The sequence below is a fragment of the Schistocerca piceifrons genome, chromosome 6 (genome assembly GCF_021461385.2).
Source record: "Schistocerca piceifrons isolate TAMUIC-IGC-003096 chromosome 6, iqSchPice1.1, whole genome shotgun sequence".
NCBI classification, from domain to species: Eukaryota; Metazoa; Arthropoda; class Insecta; order Orthoptera; family Acrididae; genus Schistocerca; species Schistocerca piceifrons.
Window position 1 is genome coordinate 274,191,347 of NC_060143.1, and position 26,645 is coordinate 274,217,991.

At 38.5% G+C, this 26,645-nt stretch overlaps 1 protein-coding gene across 1 annotated transcript in view; it reads right to left on the minus strand.

Moving 5' to 3' along the window:
* LOC124802832 (cohesin subunit SA-2-like) overlaps positions 1-26,645 on the minus strand; it is a 376,821-nt gene that overhangs the window by 11,525 nt on the left and 338,651 nt on the right. The window contains exon 13 of the mRNA XM_047263844.1: positions 13,859-13,983. Coding sequence (XP_047119800.1) covers positions 13,978-13,983 — 6 coding nt within the window. The 3' untranslated portion in view covers positions 13,859-13,977. The remainder of the gene's footprint in view (positions 1-13,858; positions 13,984-26,645) is intronic.

Genomic DNA, 26,645 nt, shown 5'->3' on the forward strand with positions numbered 1-26,645 from the left:
CTTTTCTCCCCCTATGGTAAGTCTTTCCGCTCCCGGGATTGGAATGACTCCTTACCCTCTCCCTTAAAACCCAAATCCTTCCGTCTTTCCCTCTCCTTCCCTCTTTCCTGACGAGGCAACCGTTGGTTGCGAAAGCTAGAATTTTGTGTGTCTATCGACGTGCCAGCACTTTCGTTTGGTAAGTCACATCATCTTTGTTTTTAGATATATTTTTTTTCCCCATGTGGGATGTTTCCTTCTATATATATATATATATATATATATATATATATATATATATATATATATATATATGGAAACATTCCACGTGGGAAAAATTATATATAAAAACAAAGATGAGGTGACTTACCAAACGAAAGCGCTGGCAGGTCAATAGACACACAAACAAACACAAACATACACACAAAATTCAAGCTTTCGCAACAAACTGTTGCCTCATCAGCAAAGAGGGAAGGAGAGGGAAAGACGAAAGGAAGTGGGTTTTAAGGGAGAGGGTAAGGAGTCATTCCAATCCCGGGAGCGGAAAAAACTTACCTTATATATATATATATATATATATATATAGAGAGAGAGAGAGAGAGAGAGAGAGAGAGAGAGGGAAACGGAAACATTCCACGTGGGAAAAATATATCTAAAAACAAAGATGATGAGACTTACCAAACAAAAGCGCTGGCAGGTCGATACACACACAAACAAACACAAACATAAACACAAAATTCCAGCTTTCGCAACAAACGGTTGCTTCATCAGGAACGAGGGAAGGAGAGGGAAAGACGAAAAGACGAAAGGATGTGGGTTTTAAGGGAGAGGGTAAGGAGTCATTCCAATCCCGGGAGCGGAAAGACTCACCTTAGGGGGAAAAAAGGACAGGTATACACTCACCACACACACATATCCATCCGCACATACACAGACACAAGCAGACATTTATAAATATACACAGACACAAGCAGACATATATATACAGGGTGTCCCAGCTATCTTGTCCACCCAAAATATCTCTGGAACAATAACAGCTATCGGAAAATGACTTTCACCGGTATCAATGTAGGGTTGGGGCCCATGAATGTACATATTTGGAAACATTCTAAAACGAAAGCATATGTATTTTTTAACACAAACTTATGTTTTTTTAAATGGACCTCCTATATTTTTTCTTCAGCAATCCATAGCATGACAAAGCATATACACAATGGCGTTGATTGCATCGCAATATTCCCATTACATCCCGAGATATTGAGACGCGAAGTTGACGCTTGAAACACCCGACATGCGCTGCTAGCACACGTCCTGAGGCTCAGGCGTGAACCCCATGCTGCCCGTAATCGCGATGTGATTGACATGCGTAATCACACTTCCATACCTATCAAGAGGTCCGAAATGAATAATATGGTCTGCTTCCATCCTGCATTAACGTCGTACATTCCAGCAGGTATTTATCCCATAGGCTAGGGGTGATGCGGTTCTGTAACCTATCTGTGTACCGCAACGTTAGTAACAAAGTTAACTTCGCTTATCGTTAATCCGTTACTAAAAAGGTAATGCAGTTCAACGTTAAAACTTTACTTTACTGTAGATCTAGCGCAAGTGACAGTTAATCATTCACTCGTAATATTAAAAGTCATGTTGATGGTTTTAGTGAAACGAGCAAGTGGCCTAAAAGTTTTACCGTTGTTTCGGACCTCTTGATAAGTATGGAGGTGTGATTACACATAATCACATCGCGATTACAGGCAGCATGGGATTCACGCCTGAGCCTCAGGACGTGCGCTAGCAGCGCATGTCGGGTGTTTCAAGCATCAACTTCGCGTCTCAATATCTCGGGATGTAATGGGAATATTGGGATGCAATCAACGCCATTGTGTATATGCTTTGTCATGCTATGGATTGCTGAAGAAAAAATATAGGAGGTCCATTTAAAAAAACATAAGTTTGTGTTAAAAAACACATATGCTTTCGTTTTAGAATGTTTCCAAATATGTACATTCATGGGCCCCAGCCCGACATTGATACTGGTGAAAGTCGTTTTCCAATAGCTGTTATTGTTCCAGAGATATTTTGGGTGGACAAGATAGCTGGGACACCCTGTATATAGTGCTAATATTAATATTATTGAAATTTTTAGTTCTACACATGAAACTACATTTAAAGGAGAAACTCGTCCATGGAATAACACTTGTCCAAAAGATATGGTTTTAAGCTAGATTTATATCTTGATCTGCTATGTGCCAGACACTTTATGTTGTTGGGCAAATGGTCAAAGATTTTTGTTGCTGGATAATGTACTCCCTTTTGAGCAACTGACAGCTTCAATAACTGATAGTAAAGTTTATTTCACCCTCTAGTGTTGTACGTATGAACATCACTGTTCTTCGCAAATTGAGATGGATTATTTATAATGAATGTCACTAGCAAATATATGTACTCTGATACTCTGATGGTGCAGTTAAAATACCTAACTCCTTGAATAGGTGCCTATGTGACGTCCTTGGGTGAACACCACTAATTACTCTCACTGCTCTCTTTTGTGCAATCAATACTTTATGTCTAAGTGGTGAGTTACCCCAGGAAACTACTCCATAAGACATTATTGAGTGGAAATATGCAAAGTACGTTAGGAGGCTGATCTGTTTATTGCCAAGACTAGCGATTATACGAAGAACAAAAGAAGCTGAACTTAATTGTTTGATAAGCTCAGCAATATGTTTCTTCCAGTTCAAGTTGTCATCAATGTGAACACCAAAAAATTTGGAGAAATTTACCCTGTTAACTGAGGCCTGTTCATATGCTACGACAATTGTCGGTATGACTCTATTCAGTGTACGGAACTGGATATAGTGAGCTTTTCAAAATTAAGGGAGAGTCCATTTTCTGAGAACCACTTAATAATTCTTTGAAAGACATCCTTAACGATATCTTCAGCTGCTTTTTCTGAAATGGGATTTGTTATAATACTCATGTCATTTGCAAAAAGTACTAGTTCTGCTTGCTGAATGTTAAGTGACAGGTCATTCACATGAGTAAGGGACAGCAGAGGACCCAAAATTGAACCCTGTGGGACTCCCTTTGTGATAACTCCTCATTCATTAGAATTTACCACCCTCCCAACATTATATGAGTCATTCAGCACAACTTTTTGCTTTCTGTTCATTAAGTATGATTCAAACCAGCTGTGCATGTAGCCTTCTATTCCATAAAACCTGAGTTTTTCTAAGAGTGTAACAAGATCCACACAGTCAAAATGCCTTGGAGAGATCACAAAAATACCAACTGGCGATAACTTGTTATTTAGGACTTGTACTATTCGATGGGTAAATGTGTAGATAGCATTCTCAGTCGAGTAACCCTTCTGGAATCCAAACTGTGACATGCTGAGTAAATTATTTTCACTTAAATGTGAGACTACTCTTGAATACATAACTTTTTCGGATATTTTAGAAAATGAAGTCAGCAATGAGATTGGTTTATCATTATTTAAGTCACTCTTGTCCCCTTTCTTATGAAGAGGTTTGACAATTGTGTATTTCAATCTGTCTGGAAAAATTCCCTGTGCCAGTGAAGCATTACATATATCACCAAGGACTTCACTTATTAAATTAGAAGTACACTTAAAAATTCTGTTAGAGACTCCATCAACACCACATGAGCTCTTGTTTTTCAGTATATTTACAATTCCCTTAATTTCAGTGGGGGATGTTGGTGCTATTTTTAAAGGCCTGAAGTCCTGGGGAATGACATTTTTAACATTTTCTTTGCTTCTTCAACTGAACCTTTTAATCCTATCTTTGCTGCTACATTCAGAAAGTGACTGTTAAAAATACTTGCAACTTGTGAATTATCACTCACAACACCATCATTTCACTTTATTGCTAATGTATGCTGTGCACTGTCAGGCTGCCCCGTCTCCCGTTTGACAATATTCCATATAGTTTTAATCTTATTATCTGCCAACAGTAAAATTCAGAGGTGGTGGTGTTATGTTGTGGTCATGTTTTTAATGGAGGGGGCTTGCACCCCTTGTTGTTTTGCGTGACACTATCACAGCACTGGCCTACATTGATGTTTTAAACACCTTCTTGCTTCCCACTGTTAAAGAGCAATTCAGGGATGGCCACTGCATCTTTCAACATGATCAAGCACCTGTCTGTAGTGCAGTCAGTGGCAGAGTGGTTACATGACAATAACACCCCTGTAATGGGCTGGCCTGCACAGTGTCCTGCCCTGAATCCTACAGAACAGCTTTGCGATGTTTTGGAATGCTGACTTCATGCCAGGCCTCACCAACCAACATCAATACGTCTCCTCAGTACAGCTCTCCATGAACAATTGGCTACCTTTCCCCAAGAAGCCTTCCAGCACCTGACTGAACATATGCCTGTGAGAGTGGAAATTGTCATCAAGGCTAAGGGTGGGCCAACATCATATTGAATTCCAGCACTGCTGAAGGAGGGCACCATGAACTTTTAAGTCATTTTCAGTCAGGTGTCCAGATACTTTTAATCACTTGTTGTATTATTTAAAAATTAATCTAAGTCACAGTGCTGTAGGAACTGTCATAAATTATTTAGTGTCAACAAATTAAAGTCCTGATTGATGAAAATTGTCTGTAACGTAACACTGTACACCACCTAGCTTTTCTTTCCACTGCTGGACACTTGTGTAATAATTACATGTGCAACAATTTAGATATCAATATGAACTGCACATTATTAAAAAAATTAATTAGGTGAGACTTTTTTGTATGGTTTAAGTGCTTAAAATTCACATGTATGTACTATGGACTTAGTGCTATGTACTTTTGTCACTGCTATGTCAGCTTATTCACTGTTATAAGTAGATCTGCCTCTGGCAAAAATGAGTAACGTTAACATTTTTTAAAAATTCTTTCAGTGCACCTTATCAGCCAAAATTCTGACACTGCGTTTCTTTCAGTGTACTCTACCTGTGTGAAAAATCTCAGGGTAGGTTTTGACATTTAGGGTTGGATCATTCCCTTGTACATAAGGTAGCAGTCACATTCTTCGAATGATATTTGAGTACTTGCTGAGTGTTTAAAATGCCTCCACAAGTGGTGGTGTTAATTTATGGATTTAGTAATGGTCAGTGTACTATCAAACCATAAGGTCATAAATTTTACTTGGCAACACATCTCCCAAGTATTGTAAGTATTTCAAAATAAATTTTCTGCTGATTTAATATCTACCTACTGATGAGAGTGTTTCCACTGTTTCAACTAATTGGGTGTTCATTGTGGTGGATCCAAGAGCTCCCATGCATGTATTGATATCTGTTAAGTAGCTGCCTGGAGGCTGTGCCACAAGGCATGCAGACATAATATGGGTGAAGGCTCAGCATTACGTGATACAAGATCCGTAACCCACGGGTTTCCATCATAGCACGAAGTATATTCAGAGCATTTTCACACTTAGGTTTGGCATGGACTATATATGGAATCATAAAAGTTTACTGTCTATATGACTGCCTAGATATCCGACACATCCTTTATAGAGAATTTGGAATCAACCTAGTAATTAAGATACATCGGAGGTCATTGGTTTAAATGTTAAACAAGTGGCAGCCTTGTGCTGGTTGTCCTTGGTCCGATACTGCCTTGATTCAAAAACATTATTAATCACCTGTCCTGAAACAGGGACAGAAGACCGCAGACAAAACTTTGTGCTATCTGCAAGTTTCTCAGTTTCTGAGCAACAACAGGTAATAAGACTTTGTCATACAAATGACTTTTGTCTGTATAAAATGCCATTAAGTATTTATTCATGGAATAACACAACTGTATGTCCACTATTAGGTGTGATGACATATCTGTCGTGTCCTGTCCATGGCAGAAACTTAGTTAAAAATTGGCTACCAGTAGAAAATGCTCTATGTACCATTCCACATGCCATTTAACCAAATGTTCCAACATTTTATGCGTATTGTTTTCATATCTGCAATCTTAATGCAATCCTTATACACAGTGTTTAAGATGCATTGTAACATATGTTTGCCCTGTGAAGGCAAGAACTTGATTATGGGATAGCAGATATTATCCAGTCCAGGTGTTGTGCTTTTGGATGATTTGATTGCTATTTCTAGCTCAAGAAAGGTGAAAGATTGCATAAGTTAGCCATCATCATTTCCAACTTAATCAGTTTCAATCACCTTCTATACCGTTTGATGGACTACCCTGGACAATATTTCCTTTGTCACTAAGTGGTTAGTAAGTGTGAGGAGGTGTGCATCCATAGCATTATGAAACCACCAAATTTGTTTCCAGATTGTTGTTACTGGGGTTTGATGATTTAACTTCTTACAGTATTCTATCCACGTACATCTTTTATTTTCTTTAGGCTTTCTTTTCACCCATGCCTAACACGCTTTATGCCAGTGGTAGCCAAGATTTTGGCTTGCATCCCATGCCCGGGCCTGAGTGCCAAAGGGCTCAGCCTCGCTTCACATTTCCACCACTGCCACGCCACGCTGTCTAAGCACTTGCAGGTGGAAGAAGAGGAAACAGTGAATATGCCCCATTTAAATGACAGTGCAGTCACTCTGCATGTGACCTGGTTTTATATTTCACATTTCTCAATAACATAAATGACAAACAAAACAAGTTTTCAGCATTAATTAATTATTTTTGGTGTGCTGAAGACATAATATAATTTTTATCTGGTACTAACTATTGGCATATGCACAGACACAGACAATTCCTCAAAGTTTCACACTTAAGTTGCCACCCAATTGTGAATTATTTAGTTTCATAATTGAAAAATCATCTTTCACGGAAATATGTCGATTGAAATAATGTAGCACTCTTGCAACCTCATTATGGAGACTTGGAAAATCTACCTGAGGAAAGCAATGTAGATGTCATGGACAGTTTTAACATAAAAAGAATTGTCACTGATTCTGGACATTTACACGTGTGCACGCACAGGGTGCTTTCAACTGAAATGGCAAACGGTCTCAAAAATGGCTCGAAGAGAGATGTAAGACTAACAATGTCCTCAAAACCTTTACAAATCTCTCCTTTTAATTCTTGCTGGGCCATAAACCTCACACTTTCTTTAGCATCACCTTAGGGATCTGGACTGTCTTTGTACGAATGTGTCCCTTCAACAACACAATTTTCTTTTTATATGCACTCCTATCATATCAGAAATAGGTTTCTCACATTACAGTGTCTTAATGTGGGCAGTGTGCAGGCAAGTCCGTGTAAAATGTGAAGTCTGCAATCTATTCCTGATGTTTTAATTTTTGGTCCTGCACTCCTTTTTTCTTTATAAATTCAACAATAGCGAGTTATAAATCAAAAATTGTTTCACGTATGGCCCTTGACTTAACCAATGTACTTCGTAGTAATATTTAAAGTCTCCATACTCTTAATGAAATAATGGGTGCAACTTCAAGAATTTCACTATTCATACCACCAACTTCTTGGTGCCCCATACCTGAAAATTTAGCACAGAGTTCTTCTTGATGTACAGAACAATGAATACCAGCTGTCGATCATTCTTATTATTTGCTCTTTCAATGTCATCCAAATGTTCACATTCTCTCTGCATGGTACTGTGATGTCATTTCTTAGCAAAATCGCAGTACCCGTTGCTTATGCAAATTGAAACTTCTTATCCCTCTCTTCTGCCATTCGGGAGGACGACGGTTCAATCCCATGTCCTGCCATCCTGATTTAGGTTTTCCGTGATTTCCCTAAATTGCTCCAGGCAAATTCCATGATGGTTCCTTTGAAAGGGCACGGCCGACTTCCTTCCCCGTCCTTTCCTAAACCGATGAGATCAATGACCTCGCAGTTTGGTCTCTTCCTCCAAAACAACCCAACCCAACCCTCTTCTGCCATTCCTATTCATTTTAATGGATTGTGACAATAGATCAGCAAACTGCATCTTTTTGTGCAAACAGCCACTGTGAATGTCCTAGATACCACAAACAAATAACAAAAGTTAAACAGCACTGTAATCATGATTGTGCCGGACTCAGAGAGTTGCACTGATCAAAAAATCCTGCAGCACAATGCTAAATGAAATGCTGCACAGTTTCGTGTACTTCTGAGGAGGACTGAGCAAACACGAGTGACAGGCCAGGTCTTGGCATGCCCGGTGCCCGCATGAAGTTTGGCATGCCACAGCCAGCCCTGTTACAGGCCAAATGAAATTTTCGTCACAACTAACATTTTTGTGCATTTGTAGTGCTTGTTTCCTTTCTGAAATCCTAGTCACGCCATGAAGTCTCCTTCTGTGTCCTTTGCCTGGCATGCATAATCCACAGTATCAATGTCCCTGCTACCATTTAACAATCCATGCCAATCCTTTATTATCTTCCTCTAGGTCTCCGGATTAAATGATGATGTGAGTTCTTTTTCTGCCACCTCATGGTATTTTTCCCAGTTGCCTTTTTCTTATATTCAAAGTTGTGCACTGTGATGTCATCAGTGATTCCTACCATTCCTTTACTGTACATTGTGTGTGTGTGTGTGTGTGTGTGTGTGTGTGTGTGTGTGTGTGTGTGTGTGTCCTGGTTCACTTTCCTGAAATCTGCCCCTTTTCCTAGACCTCTCTAGTCCTTTTCCTTCACCCCTCTTCCTTCTCCTTCAACTCCTCTGCCTGAAGAAGGAGCCAAAAGCTCTGAAGGCTTGCCTAATTATAAATTTCTTTTGTGTGTTCAGCCGCAGCTTGGTGAGTAGACTTTTTATCTGTCTAATTAAATTATTTTGTCAAAAATTGATTGTTTTCATTTGTATTATTAACTACAAATGTCATTATGCAGTAAATGTTCTGGGAAGAGAGAGAGAGTAAATATTGTCAGACCTATGAGGAAGCACCGGCCAGACGTACCACTGTGTACTTTACAAAGTGTTCTTAGTGCTTATTTTTTCTCAATCAATACTTTCAACATGAACAGTTTTGACCCAGAAGGTAATTCTGCAAGAGAACCAGTAGTAAAAGCATCCAAAATTAGGAACCACCCTCATCTTCATGCCAACATAAAGAAAGTTCTAATCCACATCTACATTTATACTCCGTAAGAAACTTTATGGTGTGTGGTGCAGGATACTTTGTGTAGTGGTGTCACTTCCGTCTTTTTCCTGTCCCAGTTGCATATGGATCATGGCAAGAGCGATTCCTGGTAAACCTCCATGTGGGCTCAGATATCTCTAATTTTATCTAGGTGTCTTTTTGTGAGATATATGTAGGAGGAAGAAATATACTGATTGATTGTTTTACAAAAGTATGCTCTTGGAAATTAGTTCTAAATGCAAAATAAGCCTAACTGGAGCTTCTATATTAGTTTAGCTATGTGCTGACTCCAATTTAACTTGTTATCCTGTTGAACCCTTGCAATTTTGTAACAAATGATATTTATAAATACGAATACTGACAAAAACAGATGGCTGCAGAAAGCCACTCAGTCAGTCTGTGCATTTTGCCACATTAACAGTAAACATCAATTTTTCTGTATTAATAATTCAGTACACAACAGAACTAGATTTCTCTCTACATAATAGAACATAAAGTTGAGTTCTAATTTTGACATAGAATATTTATCATATGCCGTGGAACTAAGCGAAATTTACACTTAGTATGAAGCGCAACATTCAAGCAGCACATATTTCTCAGATGAACATGGTTCAGTGGGATAGCTGTGTGGAAAGCATAGTGTACAATCAACAATCCATGCTATTGATTTCAGTTACTGTTTTATGAATTACAACTCCTTTTAGCTCAAACTGTACAGGATGTATACACACATACAATGAAAGTTTTGAATCATCCTGTTATGTCGTAGATGTGTGTTACTATTGTAATTGTTAATGTACTGATCAGAAGGTCACCAATGTTGTTTGTGAACATACACATAACTACCATCAGTGCTACTTACAGGCAGATTTGCCAGACTTGAATGGACTGCAGTATGGCAGTTGGAAGTAAGGCACCAATAGAGATGCAGGATAGATGTCTGTGGAACAGCAGACTGAACATCCATCATGCCATGAAGGACAATCACGCTAATGGTCAGGTCCGCATAATCATGTTAAGTTCAGAAGGCATGTCAACAAGAGAAGTTGCTCATTGTTTGCACCAGAGTCAAAGTGATGTGGTGCGGACATGGAATCGGTTCCAGGTCAGAAGTAATGTTGAGGACTTACACCATACAGACAGTCCACATTACACAGCTGCACAGTATGATTGATATCTATGTGTCTAAGGAACTATGGGCTGCGTGTTCCAGAACTGAGCTTGGCATTTGAAGTGGCTACAGTATATATCACACTAAACTGTTAGGAAACAATTGCATGATTTGAATTTTTATTTTTGGTGACCATGGCAAGCACCATGTCGTACACCACAATACCGTGGACTCCGTTACAGATGGGTAAGAATGGACACCCCAAGATTAGTGTTAGGTATTGTTTACGGATGAAACTGGGATCATGTTTGGAGACAACCTAATAACATCAAATGTGTGTTTCACACAAGCAACAACATGGTGCTGGAGTGATGTTCTGGAGTGGCATTGAATGGGGCCACCGTACACCTCTTGTGGTTGTTGAGGGCAATCTCAATACTCTACGGTGCACATTGTTCTGCAACTGATATTTTGGCAACAATTTCATCTAGATGGAGGATAACATGCATTCTCACAGTGCTGTTCTCGTGAGCATGTTCTTCTCTCAGCATGCTAGGATCACCAGAATGGAGTGGCCCACTTGCCTGCCTGCCTGCCTGCCTGCCTGCCTGCCTGCCTCCCCCCCCCCCCCCCCCCCCCCCCCCCCACACACACACACATGAACACAATCTAACATTGTGAGATTGACTGAAACAAGCTGGTTTTGGACATTGACAAGTTCCTCGTACTCTGTGAGACTTACGCATGGTCACCACTGAAGAGTGGAAAAATTTGGATCAGTACTGGCTTGATGATCTCATCAATGGTATGCCAAAATGACTTCAAGCTTGCATCTGACCAAGAGGTCATTCCACCATATGCTGACGTTGATCACGACTGCAGCGAAAAATCCTGTATTGGGAACAGCCAATTTTGTCGTTACAGAAATGTCTGTTTCTTTGAATTGGTGTTCTGAACACATTAGAAATAAATGTACACACATGCGTCAGGGCAAATTTTTATTTTCTTTTGCATGAGCTTTGAAATAAAGGACTGATGCAAAACTTTTGCTGATGTGTACATGATAGCAATTTTCACGGTGGTGTTCTGAAAGAAGATACATTCTATCAAAATATTTCCTTGACTTACCTTAGAAGTCTTTTCTGAAATTATTTGTATGGTATGTAGCCACATATAGAAGTGAAACATGGATGATAAATAGTTTAGACAAGAAGAGATTAGAAGCTTTCATAATGTGGTGCTACAGAAGAATGCTGAAGATTAGAGGGGTAAGTCATGTAACTAATGAGGAGATACTGAATAGAACTGGGGAGAAGAGGAATTTGTGGCACAGCTTGACTAGAAGAAGTGATCAGTTGGTAGGACATGTTCTGAGGCATCAAGGAATCACCAATTTAGTGCTGGAGGGCAGTGTGGAGGGTAAAAATCGTACTTGGAGATGAAGAAGCTTGCACAGGATAGAGTAGCATGGAGAGCTTCATCAAATCAGTTTCTGGACTGAAGATCACAATGACAACAGCTTAGAAGTTTTCTGTCACTTATCAGGTCCCTTGGTCTTAACAGACAATTCTGTTTTCTTTCACTTTTCCTCTCTTTCATCTTTCTATTTTTACAGCTGCTGGTGTGACTGTGTTCCTTTTCTGTTACCACCTTTTTCCCCCTTTGTATTTTTTTTATTTTATGTTTTCTTCTTCCAGTATTTTTCCTTGGCTCTCATCTTTGATCTCTTAGTTATTAGCAAAATCATTATTGTTAATCAGGAATCTTAAACTTGAATGCTCCCAGCTATAAATCTTAGTATTACAAACATGATCAAGAGTATATGAATGATGTACTCCTCCATTCCATGATTTAAAAGTTATCAAACAATTTCCAAAAGGTTCCCAATACCTTTTGATGACTACTTGGCATTCACAGTTCAAGTCATCCACTTGTCTCTCGTAACTACTTTTAGTCTGTAGCATTTAGTTTTCGTTTATTCCACACACCCAAAAATTTCTAAATAAGATGTATGTTGTGGCAACTTAAGTTTAGTGCAATGACCACTCCATCATATGGATAATGTTAAATTAACTGATACATCATCTCAAAGCTGTATGAGCTTTGGGCATGACACAATATAAGAACATATTCAGTCTTTTGACTGGACTACTTATAATGGACTTTGTATTGCCACTACCCGTTACCTACTCAAATATTTACTGACACCACTGCAACACACAGTACTGTAAGAGCATTAGTATCCATTTCGTATCACAATAGTTGCTGAGAACATCAAGCAAGCCATACCAGTTTTGTTATATTACACAAAACAAATGGATAATGGATACTATAACTGGTAAACTTCTCTTGAGAGCAGGTCTGGTAGTCTGAAACACTAGGAGCAGGAACAAGTTGAGTGGTTAACATTTTGTACCCAGTCATCAACAACTTCTTCTCAGAAAAGACAGTTCACTACCAACAGACAAGGTAGATATGCAGCACAAGTCACAAAGAGTAAGTATAGTGGCTGCAGAGTGTGAGGGAGGTGGGGAACGATAATCTCCCACACACACTGTTTCTCTCCCATGGTTGTCTATGTACTGGATGGAGATTACATCCTCTAATCTAGGTGCCCCCCTCAATTAGAACTCTAAAGCAAGTATACAGATTACACATAGAATAAATTACATGCTAAAAAAAATAACATCTTTAAGTTGAAAATCTCAAGGTTTGTTCCAAATTTAAGCATGATCATTGCATGAGGGCGGTTTGAAAAGTTCTCAGAATCACCACGATAGGTCAGTGCTGGTGCAACACATTGTTCACATGATATTCATTGGACTGTTGCCTGTAAACACGTGCCACATCAGTGCTATTGGAAGAGAGCTGTGGCGGTGACATGGCTCTGTTGTTGTTCCCGTGTAGTGATTTGCAAAGATGGAAAAAAAATTGAGATTTGAGCAGTGATTAAGTACTTCATAAAGAAAGGTATTTTCAGAACATTTATGCCAATTTCCAGAATACACTGATGGACTCTGCTCCTTCATATTCAACTGTTGCCAAGTGGACAGATGATTTTAAATTTGGTCGGGAGAGCTTAGATGATGATCCGCGCAGTCAGTCTAGATGTGTCACTACTTCAGAAATCGTCGCAAAAGTGCGCACAATGGTCATGGAGGATCACTGATTGAAAGTGCATGAAATTGCTCAAGCTTGCCAGATGGCATCTGAAAGGATATGTCACATTTTAACTGAAGAATTAGAAATGAAAAAATTATCTGCAAGATGGGTGCCACAACTCTTGACATGTGCCTGCACACATGTGCTGTCACCATGGCAAAATTACACGAACTAAGGTATGAGTTGTTGCCCCACCCACCTTATTCACCTGATATTGCTCTGTCAGATTTCCATCTCTTCCCAAAACTAAAAATTTTTTTTGGTGGATGAAGATTTACTTCAAACGAAGAATTGATAGCCGGAGTTGATAATTATCTTGCAGGCCTGGAGAAAACTCATTTTCGAGATGGGATCAAAGCACTGGAACATCGTTGAACCAAGTTCATTAATCAACAAGGAGACTACATTGAAAAATAAAAACAGTTTCAGTGATGTAAGTACTTTTTTTGTATTCTGTTCTGAGAACTTTTCAAACCACCCTATGTATCAACAATCTGACAATACTAATGAAATTAATGTTCTTTTTTATTATTTTGAGAAATTTACTTACTTGACTGAATGTTTCACATACTTTTCTTTACTTTTAATAAGCAGTTAATGTAATGCTTGAATGGTGCCGACTCCCCTATCTGACGTAGTTCCTCTGTTGGCACGTTCTGTCGTAAATACTCAAGTCTTTTTGAGAGGCATGAAAATTAAGGCACATATTAGAATCATAACAATTAAAAAAGTTAGGTCATAAAATGATCTTACAATAAACTACCTGATAAACAGAAACATAAATTACAAATATATTACGTGTCTATGACCCTTATCTCTGCCACATGAAAATAACAATTAAACAATGGAAAATATGGGACACAATAATAAAAATATGAAAGGGTAGATTTCTACTCACCACGCAGAGGAGATGCTGAGTGGCAGAGTGTCACAACGGAAAATACTGCTACATATTATTCAGCTATTGGACTAAGTACCTGATCAGGGATTTTTCATTGTGCCTGTCTACCACTCCATGCCTGCACTATGTAGTGAGTAGCACTATTCTTTCACTATTTCTGCATTTTGTAAGAAATATGATGTTAACAGTGATAATTTTAATTTCTCTACACTATGAACCTCCGAGTCAAATGTAGAACATTTTATTTTCAATACTCCAACACTATCTGTTTTCAGACTGGATTTAATTATGAAATGTCCGCTCCAGTAGCTGACTGGTCAGCGCGACAGACTGTCAATCCTAAGGGCCTGGGTTCGATTCCCAGCTGGGTCGGAGATTTTCTCCGCTCAGGGACTGGGTGTTGTGTTGTCCTAATCATCATCATTTCATCTCCATTGACGCGCTAGTCGCCGAAGTGACATCAAATCGAAAGACTTGCACCACGCCACACGCCATTATTATTATTTATTATGAAATTACAGTTATAATTTGTTATGGGTAAATATTAGGTAGAACACAAACAATAGGATGATTAAAGACAGCTCACCATATAGCTGAGCAATGGATGGCAACACAGGGCATCCATAACTTCCTTTTCCACCAGTTCTACTGCTAAAATAGCATAGTTTGATTAAGAAGTACTATTTTTTTGTTTTCACAGAGCTCAGTGTAAGCTGTTGTTCAATTTATTCTCCTTCTATACCTCAGTAATAATACACATTTTGACATTCAAGTAACTTACAATTGATTATAACACTCGATTTTTGGGGTACCTGGTGGAGAGATTATCTGGTTTTGAAATTCACTGTACATGAACTGGATCTCTAAATAAAAAGTGTGGTACAGTTATATGAAGAAACCGACAGTTACCTGAATAAACTCTTATAGCTGTTGTGCTCTGTGGTCTTCATACATTAATTAATGCCATATTGTGCAAACTTGACAAATAACTACGTGTTTAGTTAGTTGGTTGGTTGTTGTTAACACTACATGCAGTTGTACTTTGTTTTCTTTGACAACCTAAATTATTAAACTTGTATGCATTTTATTTTGAAGAAGAAAATCATCACAAGGGTAAGTATGATGGCTGCATTAGCACCACAACCTGAACTCTAGAACACTGAAAGCGCTATATGACCATTCCTTAAGCAAACTAACAAAGATTTATTTGTTTAGTCCATCAGTCATATGTAGCAAAATTTTCTACACAATATGATGATAAATATAATGCTTTTCTTAACAAATTTCTCATGCTCTTCGAGAGTTGCTTTCCATTAGAATGTTCTAAATGGGCTACTAGCAGTAGTAGGCAGCCTGGGTGGCTGACTAATGGGATAAGGATATCATGTAGAATGAAGCAGGAATTATATCAAAATGTTAGAAGTAGTCACAATCAAGCTACAGTAGCCCATTACAAACAGTATTGTAGGGTGCTTAAAAATGTTATTCGGAAGGCAAAGAGAATGTGACATGCAAATAGAATAGCTAATTCACAGGATAAAATTAAAACCATATGGTCAGTTGTGAAGGAAGCGTCTGGTCAGCAGCACAAGGTCGACAATATAAAGTCAGTTCACAGTAAAAATATTTCTGTTACTGACAAATCAGATATATGTACAGTATTTAACAATCATTTTCTGAGCACTGATGGTGAATTAAATAAAAATTTAGTTTCTACAGGAAATCATATAACTTTCTTGGCAAATGCCTTTCCGAGGTTGAGGTCTGAAATACTCCTCTGTGATACAGACAAGAGGGAGATTGAGTCAATAATTAAATCACTGAAGACTAAGGACTCTCATAGTTATGATGGAGTGCCTAGCAGAATATTAAAGTACTGTGCTGCACACGTTAGCTCTGTATTTAGCCATACTCATAATTTTTCCTTTAGGAATGGTCAGTTTCCTGAACGATTAAAGTACTCAGTAGTAAAGCCACTATAAAAAAAGGGAGAAAAGGATAATGTAGGCAATTTTAGACCTATTTCTATGTCACCAGTGTTTGCTAAAGTTATTGAAAAGGTTGTGTATGTAAGGATAATTGATCATTTTATATCACACGATTTGCTATCAAATGTACAGTTCGGCTATGGAAGTTGTTTAACATCTGAAAATGCTATATTCTCTTTTCTATGTGAGGTACTGGATGGGTTAAACAAAAGGTTTCGAACGATAGTTAAATAAAAAAATATGCCTAAGGCGTCTGATTGTGTTGATCACAAAATATTGCTCCAGAAGTTGGACCATTATGGAATATGGGGAGTAGCTCACAATTGGTTCTCCTCTTACTTTGGCACCAGACAGCAAAAGGTCATTATTCACAATGTTGAGAATGGCTGAGATGTGGGGTGTGAGTGGGGTACGGTCAAGTGGGGGGTGCCCCAGGGATCAGTGTTGAGGTAACTCCTGTTCCTTATTTGTATAAATAATATACCTCTAGTACTACAGGTGATTCTAAAAGATTTCTGTTTGCTGATGACACTAGCTAGATAATAAAGGTTGTTGTGACCAACACTGGCTCAGTTTCAGATAGTGCAGTTCATGACCTAAGTTCATGGCTTGTACAAAAAAACTAATACTAAATCACAGCAAGACTCAGTTTTTACAGTTCCTAACACACAATTCAACAAAACCTGACGTTTTTAATTTCACAGAATGGGCATATGATTTGTGAAACTGAACAGTTCAAATTTCTAGGTATTCAGATAGATACTAAACTGTCTTGGAAGTCCCACGTTCGTATCTTGTTCAAAGACTTAATGCTGCAATTTTCACTATTCGAAGAGTATCGGAAATGAGTGATTGTTTGACATGAAAATTAGTCTACTTTGCTTATTTTCATTCACTTATGTCATATGGTACTATATTTTGGGGTAACTCTTGCCATTCTAAAAGGATATTTTTGGCTCAGAAATGGGTGGTTCGGGAAATAAGTGGTGTTAGTTCATGAACCTCTTGTTGACCCCTGTTCACGAGTCTGGGTATTTTGACACTGGTCTCTCAATATATATATATATATATATATATATATATATATATATATATATATATATATATATATATATATAATAGAGGGAAACATTCCACGTGGGAAAAATATATCTAAAAAGAAAGATGATGAAACTTACCAAACAAAAGCGCTGGCAGGTCGATAGACACACAAACAAACACAAACATACACACAAAATTCTAGCTTTCGCAACCTATGGTTGCCTCGTCAGGAAAGAGGGAAGGAGAAGGAAAGACAAAAGGATATGGGTTTTAAGGGAGAGGGTAAGGAGTCATTCCAATCCCGGGAGCGGAAAGACTTACCTTAGGGGGAAAAAAGGACAGGTACACACTCGCACACACACACATATCCATCCACACATACACAGATGCAAGCAGACATTTGCCTTTACAAATGTCTGCTTGCATCTGTGTATGTGTGGATGGATATGTGTGTGTGTGCGAGTGTGTACCTGTCCTTTTTTCCCCCTAAGGTAAGTCTTTCCGCTCCCGGGATTGGAATGACTCCTTACCCTCTCCCTTAAAACCCATATCCTTTTGTCTTTCCTTCTCCTTCCCTCTTTCCTGACGAGGCAACCATAGGTTGCGAAAGCTAGAATTTTGTGTGTATGTTTGTGTTTGTTTGTGTGTCTATCGACCTGCCAGCGCTTTTGTTTGGTAAGTTTCATCATCTTTCTTTTTATATATATATATATATATATATATATATATATATATATATATAGTTATAATAGAGGGAAACATTCCACGTAGGAAATATATATCTAAAAACAAAGATGATGTGACTTACCAAATGAAAGTGCTGGCAGGTCGACACACACACAAACAAACACAAACATACACACAAAATTCAAGCTTTCGCAACAAACTGTTGCCTCATCAGGAAAGAGGGAAGGAGAGGGAAAGACGAAAGGAAGTGGGTTTTAAGGGAGAGGGTAAGGAGTCATTCCAATCCCGGGAGCGGAAAGACTTACCTTAGGGGGAAAAAAGGACGGGTATACACTCGCACACACACACATATCCATCCACACATATACAGACACAAGCAGACATATTTAAATATGTCTGCTTGTGTCTGTATATGTGTGGATGGATATGTGTGTGTGTGCGAGTGTATACCCGTCCTTTTTTCCCCCTAAGGTAAGTCTTTCCGCTCCCGGGATTGGAATGACTCCTTACCCTCTCCCTTAAAACCCACTTCCTTTCGTCTTTCCCTCTCCTTCCCTCTTTCCTGATGAGGCAACAGTTTGTTGCGAAAGCTTGAATTTTGTGTGTATGTTTGTGTTTGTTTGTGTGTGTGTCGACCTGCCAGCACTTTCATTTGGTAAGTCACATCATCTTTGTTTTTAGATATATATATATATATATATATATATATATATATATATATATATATATATATATATATATATATATATACCTTACTGTCATTTCTTGTTCACAATATTAGCTTATTCCCAAGAATAAGTAGTTTTCACTCAGTTAATACTAGGCAGAAATCAAACCTGCGTTTGGATTGAACTTCCTCAACTCTTGTGCAGAAAGGTGTGCAGTATACTGCCGCATCCATTTTCAATAAGCTACCACTGGAATTCAAAAATCTTAGCAGTAATCCATGAGCTTTCAAATCGAAAACTGAAGAGTTTCCTCATGAGTCGCTCCCTCTATTCTCCGTTGTTGTTGTTGTTGTTGTGGTCTTCAGTCCTGAGACTGGTTTGATGCAGCTCTCCATGCTACTCTATCCTGTGCAAGCTTCTTCATCTCCCAGTACCTACTGCAACCTACATCCTTCTGAATCTGCTCAGTGTATTGATCTCTTGGTCTCCCTCTACGATTTTTACCCTCCATGCTGCCCTCCAATGCTAAATTTGTGATCCCTTGATGCCTCAAAACATGTCCTACCAACGGATCCCTTCTTCTAGTCAAGTTGTGCCACAAACTTCTCTTCTCCCCAATCCTATTCAATACCTCCTCATTAGTTACGTGATCTACCCACCTTATCTTCAGCATTTGCTGTAGCACCACATTTCGAAAGCTTCTATTCTCTTCTTGTCCAAACTGGTTATCGTCCATGTTTCACTTCCATACATGGCTACACTCCATACAAATACTTTCAGAAACGACTTCCTGACACTTAAATCTATACTCGATGTTAACAAATTTTTCTTCTTCAGAAACGATTTCCTTGCCATTGCCAGCCTACATTTTATATCCTCTCAACTTTGACCATCATCAGTTATTTTACTCCCTAAATAGCAAAACTCCTTTACTACTTTAAGTGTCTCATTTCCTAATCTAATCCCCTCAGCATCACCCGATTTAATTTGACTACATTCCATTATCCTCGTTTTGCTTTTGTTGATGTTCATCTTATATCCTCCTTTCAAGACACTGTCCATTCCGTTCAACTGCTCTTCCAAGTCCTTTGCTGTCTCTGACAGAATTACAATGTCATCGGCGAACCTCAAAGTTTTTACTTCTTCTCCATGAATTTTAATACCTACTCCGAATTTTTCTTTTGTTTCCTTTACTGCTTGCTCAATATACAGATTGAATAACATCGGGGAGAGGCTACAACCCTGTCTCACTCCTTTCCCAACCACTGCTTCCTTTTCATGCCCCTCGACTCTTATAACTGCCATCTGGTTTCTGTACAAATTGTAAATAGCCTTTCGCTCCCTGTATTTTACCCCTGCCACCTTCAGAATTTGAAAGAGAGTATTCCAGTTAACGTTGTCAAAAGCTTTCTCTAGGTGTACAAATGCTAGAAACGTAGGTTTGCCTTTTCTTAATCTTTCTTCTAAGATAAGTTGTAAGGTTAGCATTGCCTCACGTGTTCCAACATTTCTACAGAATCCAAACTGATCTTCTCCGAGGTCCGCTTCTACCAGTTTTTCCATTCGTCTGTAAAGAATTCGCGTTAGTATTTTGCAGCTGTGACTTATTAAACTGATAGTTCGGTAATTTTCACATCTGTCAACACCTGCTTTCTTTGGGATTGGAATTATTATATTCTTCTTGAAGTCTGTGGGTATTTCGCCTGTCTCATACATCTTGCTCACCAGATGGTAGAGTTTTGTAATGACTGGCTCTCCCAAGGCCATCAGTAGTTCTAATGGAATGTTGTCTACTCCCGGGGCCTTGTTTCGACTCTGGTCTTTCAGTGCTCTGTCAAACTCTTCACACAGTATCTTATCTCCCATTTCATATTCATCTACATCCTCTTCCATTTCCATAATATTGTCCTCAAGTACATCGCCCTTGTATAAACCCTCTATATACTCCTTCCACCTTTCTGCCTTCCCTTCTTTGCTTAGAACTGGGTTGCCATCTGAGCTCTTGATATTCATACAAGTGGTTCTCTTCTCTCCAAAGGTCTCTTTAATTTTCCTGTAGGCAGTATCTATCTTAGCCCTAGTGAGACAAGCCTCTACATCCTTACATTTGTCCTCTAGCCATCCCTGCTTAGCCATTTTGCACTTCCTGTCAATCTCATTTTTGAGACGTTTGTATTCCTTTTTGCCTGCTTCATTTACTGCATTTTTATATTTTCTCCTTTCATCAATTAAATTCAATATTTCTTCTGTTGCCCAAGGATTTCTAATAGCCCTCGTCTTTTTACCTACTTGATCCTCTGCTGCCTTCACTACTTCATCCCTCAGAGCTACCCATTCTTCTTCCACTGTATTTCTTTCCCCCATTCCTGTCAATTGTTCCTTTATGCTCTCCCTGAAACTCTCTACAACCTCTGGTTCTCTCAGTTTATCCAGGTCCCATCTCCTTAAATTCCCGCCTTTTTGCAGTTTCTTCAGTTTCAATCTGCAGTTCATAACCAGTAGATTGTGGTCAGAATCCACATCTGCCCCTGGAAATGTCTTACAATTTAAAACCTGGTTCCTAAATCTCTGTCTTACCATTATGTAATCTGTCTGATACCTTTTAGTATCTCCAGGATTCTTCCAGGTATACAACCTTCTTTCATGATTCTTGAACCAAGTGTTAGCTATGATTAAGTTATGCTCTGTGCAAAATTCTACAAGGCGGCTTCCTCTTTCATTTCTTCCCCCCAATCCATATTCACCTACTATGTTTCCTTCTCTCCCTTTTCCTACTGACGAATTCCAGTCACCCATGACTATTAAATTTTCGTCTCCCTTCACTACCTGAATAATTTCTTTTATCTCGTCATACATTCTATTCTCTTGAGTTCCTTTTTTGGGTCCATAAATATTTTATTTTTATCTGTTATTACTTTTATGTTGTAACTTCATGTACTGCCACATTCCATGACCTTGGAAATTTGTTCCTCAGTTTGGTGCTACGAAACTTGACATGTAAAAAAAAAAAAAAAAAAAAAAAAAAAAAAAAAAAAAAAAAAATTTGAACATTTTATCTGAATTCAGAGTTTGCAAGGAATATTATTCCTGTTTATATACGCAGTGTGTTTTAAAAACAGTTTCCACATCCTTGAGATAGTACCGGTCAAGACTAGAAAAACATTTCCTATGAAAGTATGCCCAGAAATAAATACTTGTTGAGATTTGGGGCATCCGTTTCACGACAGCATACCTGTGGACATTACAGGATGTGTCCAACGTGGTTAGAACTCAGTCTTACACATCCTTCATCCCTTGTGTTAAAAACATAAAAAAACTCAAGTGGACACACATGAATGTCCTCTGATTTGGTCAGATGTATGGCATGTGTGCACTTAGCAGGTGAGTGTGGAGTACAATACCTTTAAATGCCTGCACAGCTGTAAAGCTAAATGATTAATCCTACAGCCACAGGAGATTTCCCAATTTTTCTGTAAATAAGTGAAGACAAATTTTATTTGATAATTAAACAGGTGTATCAAAGGAATGTAACAAGAAAACCAACAACTGAACTTAGAAGTGATTTTTAATTGATGGCCAATGTACATAACGTGGGAAATGTGAAAACTGTGTTCAACATTACAAACACAGGAGAAACTTATTGACAATTTTTATGAGATACCAATCTTGAAACAGGGTTCCATACACATGTGCACAAAAATGTTACAGAACTGCTGGCACAAGCAGGTACATGTGAGGTGTGGGTGAGACTTGAGAAAGTATAAAACACAGCTCCCAATGTTCTTGAGCAACAGAAAAGGATGTAATGGGAAAATATGAATTTCAATGCTCCAGGGCAACAGAAGAAGATTTGATGGGAAAATAACAACTTTTGATGTACAAACAGCCCAGAAATTACACCCGACATGATAACAATGTGCCACAGAATCATACAGAAAGAGCTGAATGCAAACGTGTGTTGCTTGTGGTTGAGGGGTAAAGGTCTAGTGAACATGGTGGTCATGCTACTACACTTTCTCAATCAATCTACCTTTCATTAAATATTTCTATAGGTACTGTCACAACTGTCATAGGAAATCGTGTGGCATGGAGTCGTGTACAAAAAACCACATCTGCCCCCCTCCCTGCAAGGATAACTTTCTCCAACAGCACAGGCAACATGTTGCACAGAAATTAGTAATAATCTCATGTGTTAGTTTGTCAAGTCAAGTGCATGGCTCTATGAATCTGTCACCCACAACTACTTTCCAAATATTAATACTAAAATTAACTTGATGCCTTGCTTCCATGATGCTGATAATAAGTACCTGCACACATGTGCTTATTGTCATAATTTATTACTTCACGCAGTGTGAATTCAGCCTCACCCATAAATAAAATGCAAGCTGTGAGCTGCAGATCTTCAGTACTGTATCTTGGAATATACTGGCAAAACTGTGACCTGGCATGGCAGTCTTGTGGCCTGAGAGCTGGCCCACACTGTAAGTGATACAGATGAAGTAACTGCTTGTGTGATAGTGTTGTGTGTTCGTTTAGTTACTCCAGTTCTTCACAGCCACAATAATCACCCCTCCAGAACCAGCTTGTGAACTATGTGAGATCTAGAGACCTAGGTGTCCTTTTTGCAATTAACGTATGGCGATTGCGATGGTAACAGTTTTAGGGCTCTCAACAGCAGGGTCATCTTCATGCTTGCTGAATATTTATGTAAGTTGAATTGAATTTAATTTAATTTTATTTCGTCCTGTAAGATTACATTGTGTACAGTAAATGTACGTGTAATATAGGACATGCCAAAGTATTAACATTCTTTATCACTTATTTTTCTACACCTTTAGCTTACATTTTTACGTCACTGATAATGAATAACAATATATACAACTTTAATGGCATAAGTATTCTGCAACATTGTAAAACTCTTTTTCAATGAGATAGTCTTTAAGTTTCTTTGGAAAGTCATTGTGAAGTACACTATCTTGCAGGTTTTTGGGCAGACTTCTTAGTAGTCTGATACCAGAGTACTGGGGTCCTTTTTCTAGCATTGCCAGTCGATGGGGTATGCTCCGTACTTGATTCTTCCTTCTTTTATTGTGGGTGTGTACACTAGCATTTGTAATCCAGTCCTCACTACCTTTTGTGATGCACATTATTGTTTTGTATATATAGAATGATGAAAAAGTTAAGACACCTAAATTCTTGAAACAGTTTCTGCACGTTTCAGAGGTCTTTCTTCTTAAAATGGTCCTAATTGCTTTTTTTTTTTTGTAATGTGAACACTCGTTTTGTCTCTTGTTTGTTTGAGTTTCCCCACACAGTCACTCCATACTGTAAGTATGGTTTGAAAAGTCCATGATACACTGTACACAGAAGGTTCTTGTCTGAATACTGTGATAGCTGCATCATTAAGAATATGACAGAGCTCAGTTTCTTACAGACATTATTAATATGTTTTTTTTTCCATTTCAGTTCATTATCCACAAGAATACCTAAGAATCTAGCAGATTCTACTTGTTCCAGCCTTGTTCCATCAACCTCTAAATCCATGTCTATAGCCTTTTCCTTGTTTTTAAACACTTTTTTAGATTTATAACCAGTTCATTTTCCAACAGCCATTGAGCTGTGACATTTGCAGATATGTATGCTCTTCTCTCAAGCTGTTCCATATTTTGATCAATAATTAGTATTGTCATGTCATCAGCATACAATATTTTCTTTTCTTCCTCCTGAACACCTATATCATTAACAAACACATTAAATAACAATGGCCCCATTACCGAACACTGCGGCACTCCACATTTGATGGGTTTGGTTTCTGATTGGTATGAGTTTCCTAATGATACATACTGCTTGCGGTTGCACAAGTATGATTTTATCCATTCACCTGGTTGCCCCCGAATGCCATAGTTGCTTAATTTTTGTATCAGCATTTTATGGTCATTGGTGTCACATGCCTTTGAAAGATCCAGAAACATTGCAGAGACAACCTTTTCCTCATCTAAGGACTGTAAAATGTATTCTGTTAGACTGGCAATTGCTGATTCTGTAGATTTACCCTTTCTGAAACCATGTTGTGAGGGTATGAGAATGTTATGTTTGTCCAAATAGTTAACTAATCTGGTATACATAAGCATTTCTAGGATTTTTGAGAAACCTGATATCAGTGAAACTGGTCTGTAGTTGTTGGGATCATCCTCATACCCTTTCTTGTACACTGGCACTACCTACGTTATCTTCAGTTTTTCTGGAAAAATTGCATCTCTGAAAGAACAGTTTGCTATGTTCAGCAGTGGTGTTATTATGTCCTCACATACCTGCTTTATCACATGATTTGATATTTCATCATCACCAGCTGATTTCTTGGACTTCAGTTTCTGTATAGTTTTCCGCAATTCATCTTCCGTGACTGGTCTTAAGAACATAGTACTGCATGATATTTTTGGTACCTTAATATCCTTCTGTTTTTGACTATTTCTTTCCAATTTTAGGTTTGTGGACCATGCAAAAAATTCTTTCTATATAATAAACTTTACTGTGAAAGTGCAACACTGTCTAAGGTTAAAAATTATTTTTCATGAGTATGCCTACAATGTATCAAAGTTTTTTTCAGATAATTTAAATTATGATTTAAAACAATAAGTTTCATGCTCTGTTTCATGCCTGGTCGCCCAAGAATCCTCTCAAGCAACCATTCTGATGGCAATTCCAGTGCGGATGTCGGATCAACACACAATGCTGTGATGCAGTATTCTCAGCCTTATATCATTCTCCACACACAGCCTCCAAGTCACTGTATTACAGGAGTATGCCACCAGCCCCAGTACTTTAAAACAAAGAATAAAGATATCAAAAATTGTGCATATTTCATCACACATACTCAAGGCAAAAAAACAACCACGCTACCTAGTGGTGGCAAATAAAGCCATTAAACAGCAGTTTTTAGTTGACATGGGTTCCTTCTCTGTGTATCCTAGTGGGCACAAAAATGGCAGTGGGGGCCACAAATATAGCTTCAATCTTGTTGCAATAAATGACTCCCTAAAGCAGGCTATGGCTGGGTAACATTAAATGTTAACCTAGGTTTGAGGAGTGCTTCTGAGGGGTCTTTTACTGCTGTTGACATTAGCTGTCATATTATAGGCCAGGATTTACTGTCCTTCAGTGCCTCATATTTGACCTGTGGCACAGCTGTGTCTTGGACCGAACAACTACAGTAAAATCAGCTGACCAGCTAGCTCACTTCTGTGATCTGACTGTGCATTTAAGCACAGGACCACCTCCACTGCTGGACTTCTTAACAGAATTTTGATCAATGACACATTCCAGCAGGTGTACTGGAACCCACACACCACTCAATAGTGCACTACGTTCTAACTTCAGTTGGCCCTTTTCTTTTCCACACTACAGCATACAGCATCTTGTTTCCAACAAACTTCAGATCACTAAGGCAGAATCTGAAGTGATGATTCAGGCAGGCACAGCACAGTCATCATAAAGCAGATGAGCATAATAGTTGCACTTGGTTCCAAAGAAGTCAGCTGGTTGGTGGCCATTCAGTGATTATAGAGCACTGAATGCTCGAGCAATTTGCGACTGCTATCTGGTGGAGTACAGCACAGGCAAGGTTTATTGATGAGGTGCTAATGGGCCTAAACTTCTCTTTCAACTACAGTGACGAGGATCTGTGGGCCACGTGGCTTGCATGTGATATCTTGATGTAGGCACTTTGTGCTATTTTTCAGTTTTGCACTTGGCTTGGCCACAGTATCATCTACTGGCCATCTCGCGCAGCTGGGAGGACTGGTTCCGGGTCATAAGGAGTGAGGTACAGACACCAGTGAACAGCAGGTACTTTCTTCTTGCAGATGGTGCCAGGTGATGTTCTGGGATAAAAACTTTTAACTATTTTAAAACTGATTTGCATAATCTTTTCTCATTATTACTGAGTTGGATAAAATCATTTATATATGAGTCCTGCTGATTAATGTCACTTATCATTATTGTTGTTCTGGGATAAATTTTTTTAACTATTTAAAATCTAACGTTGTGAATAAA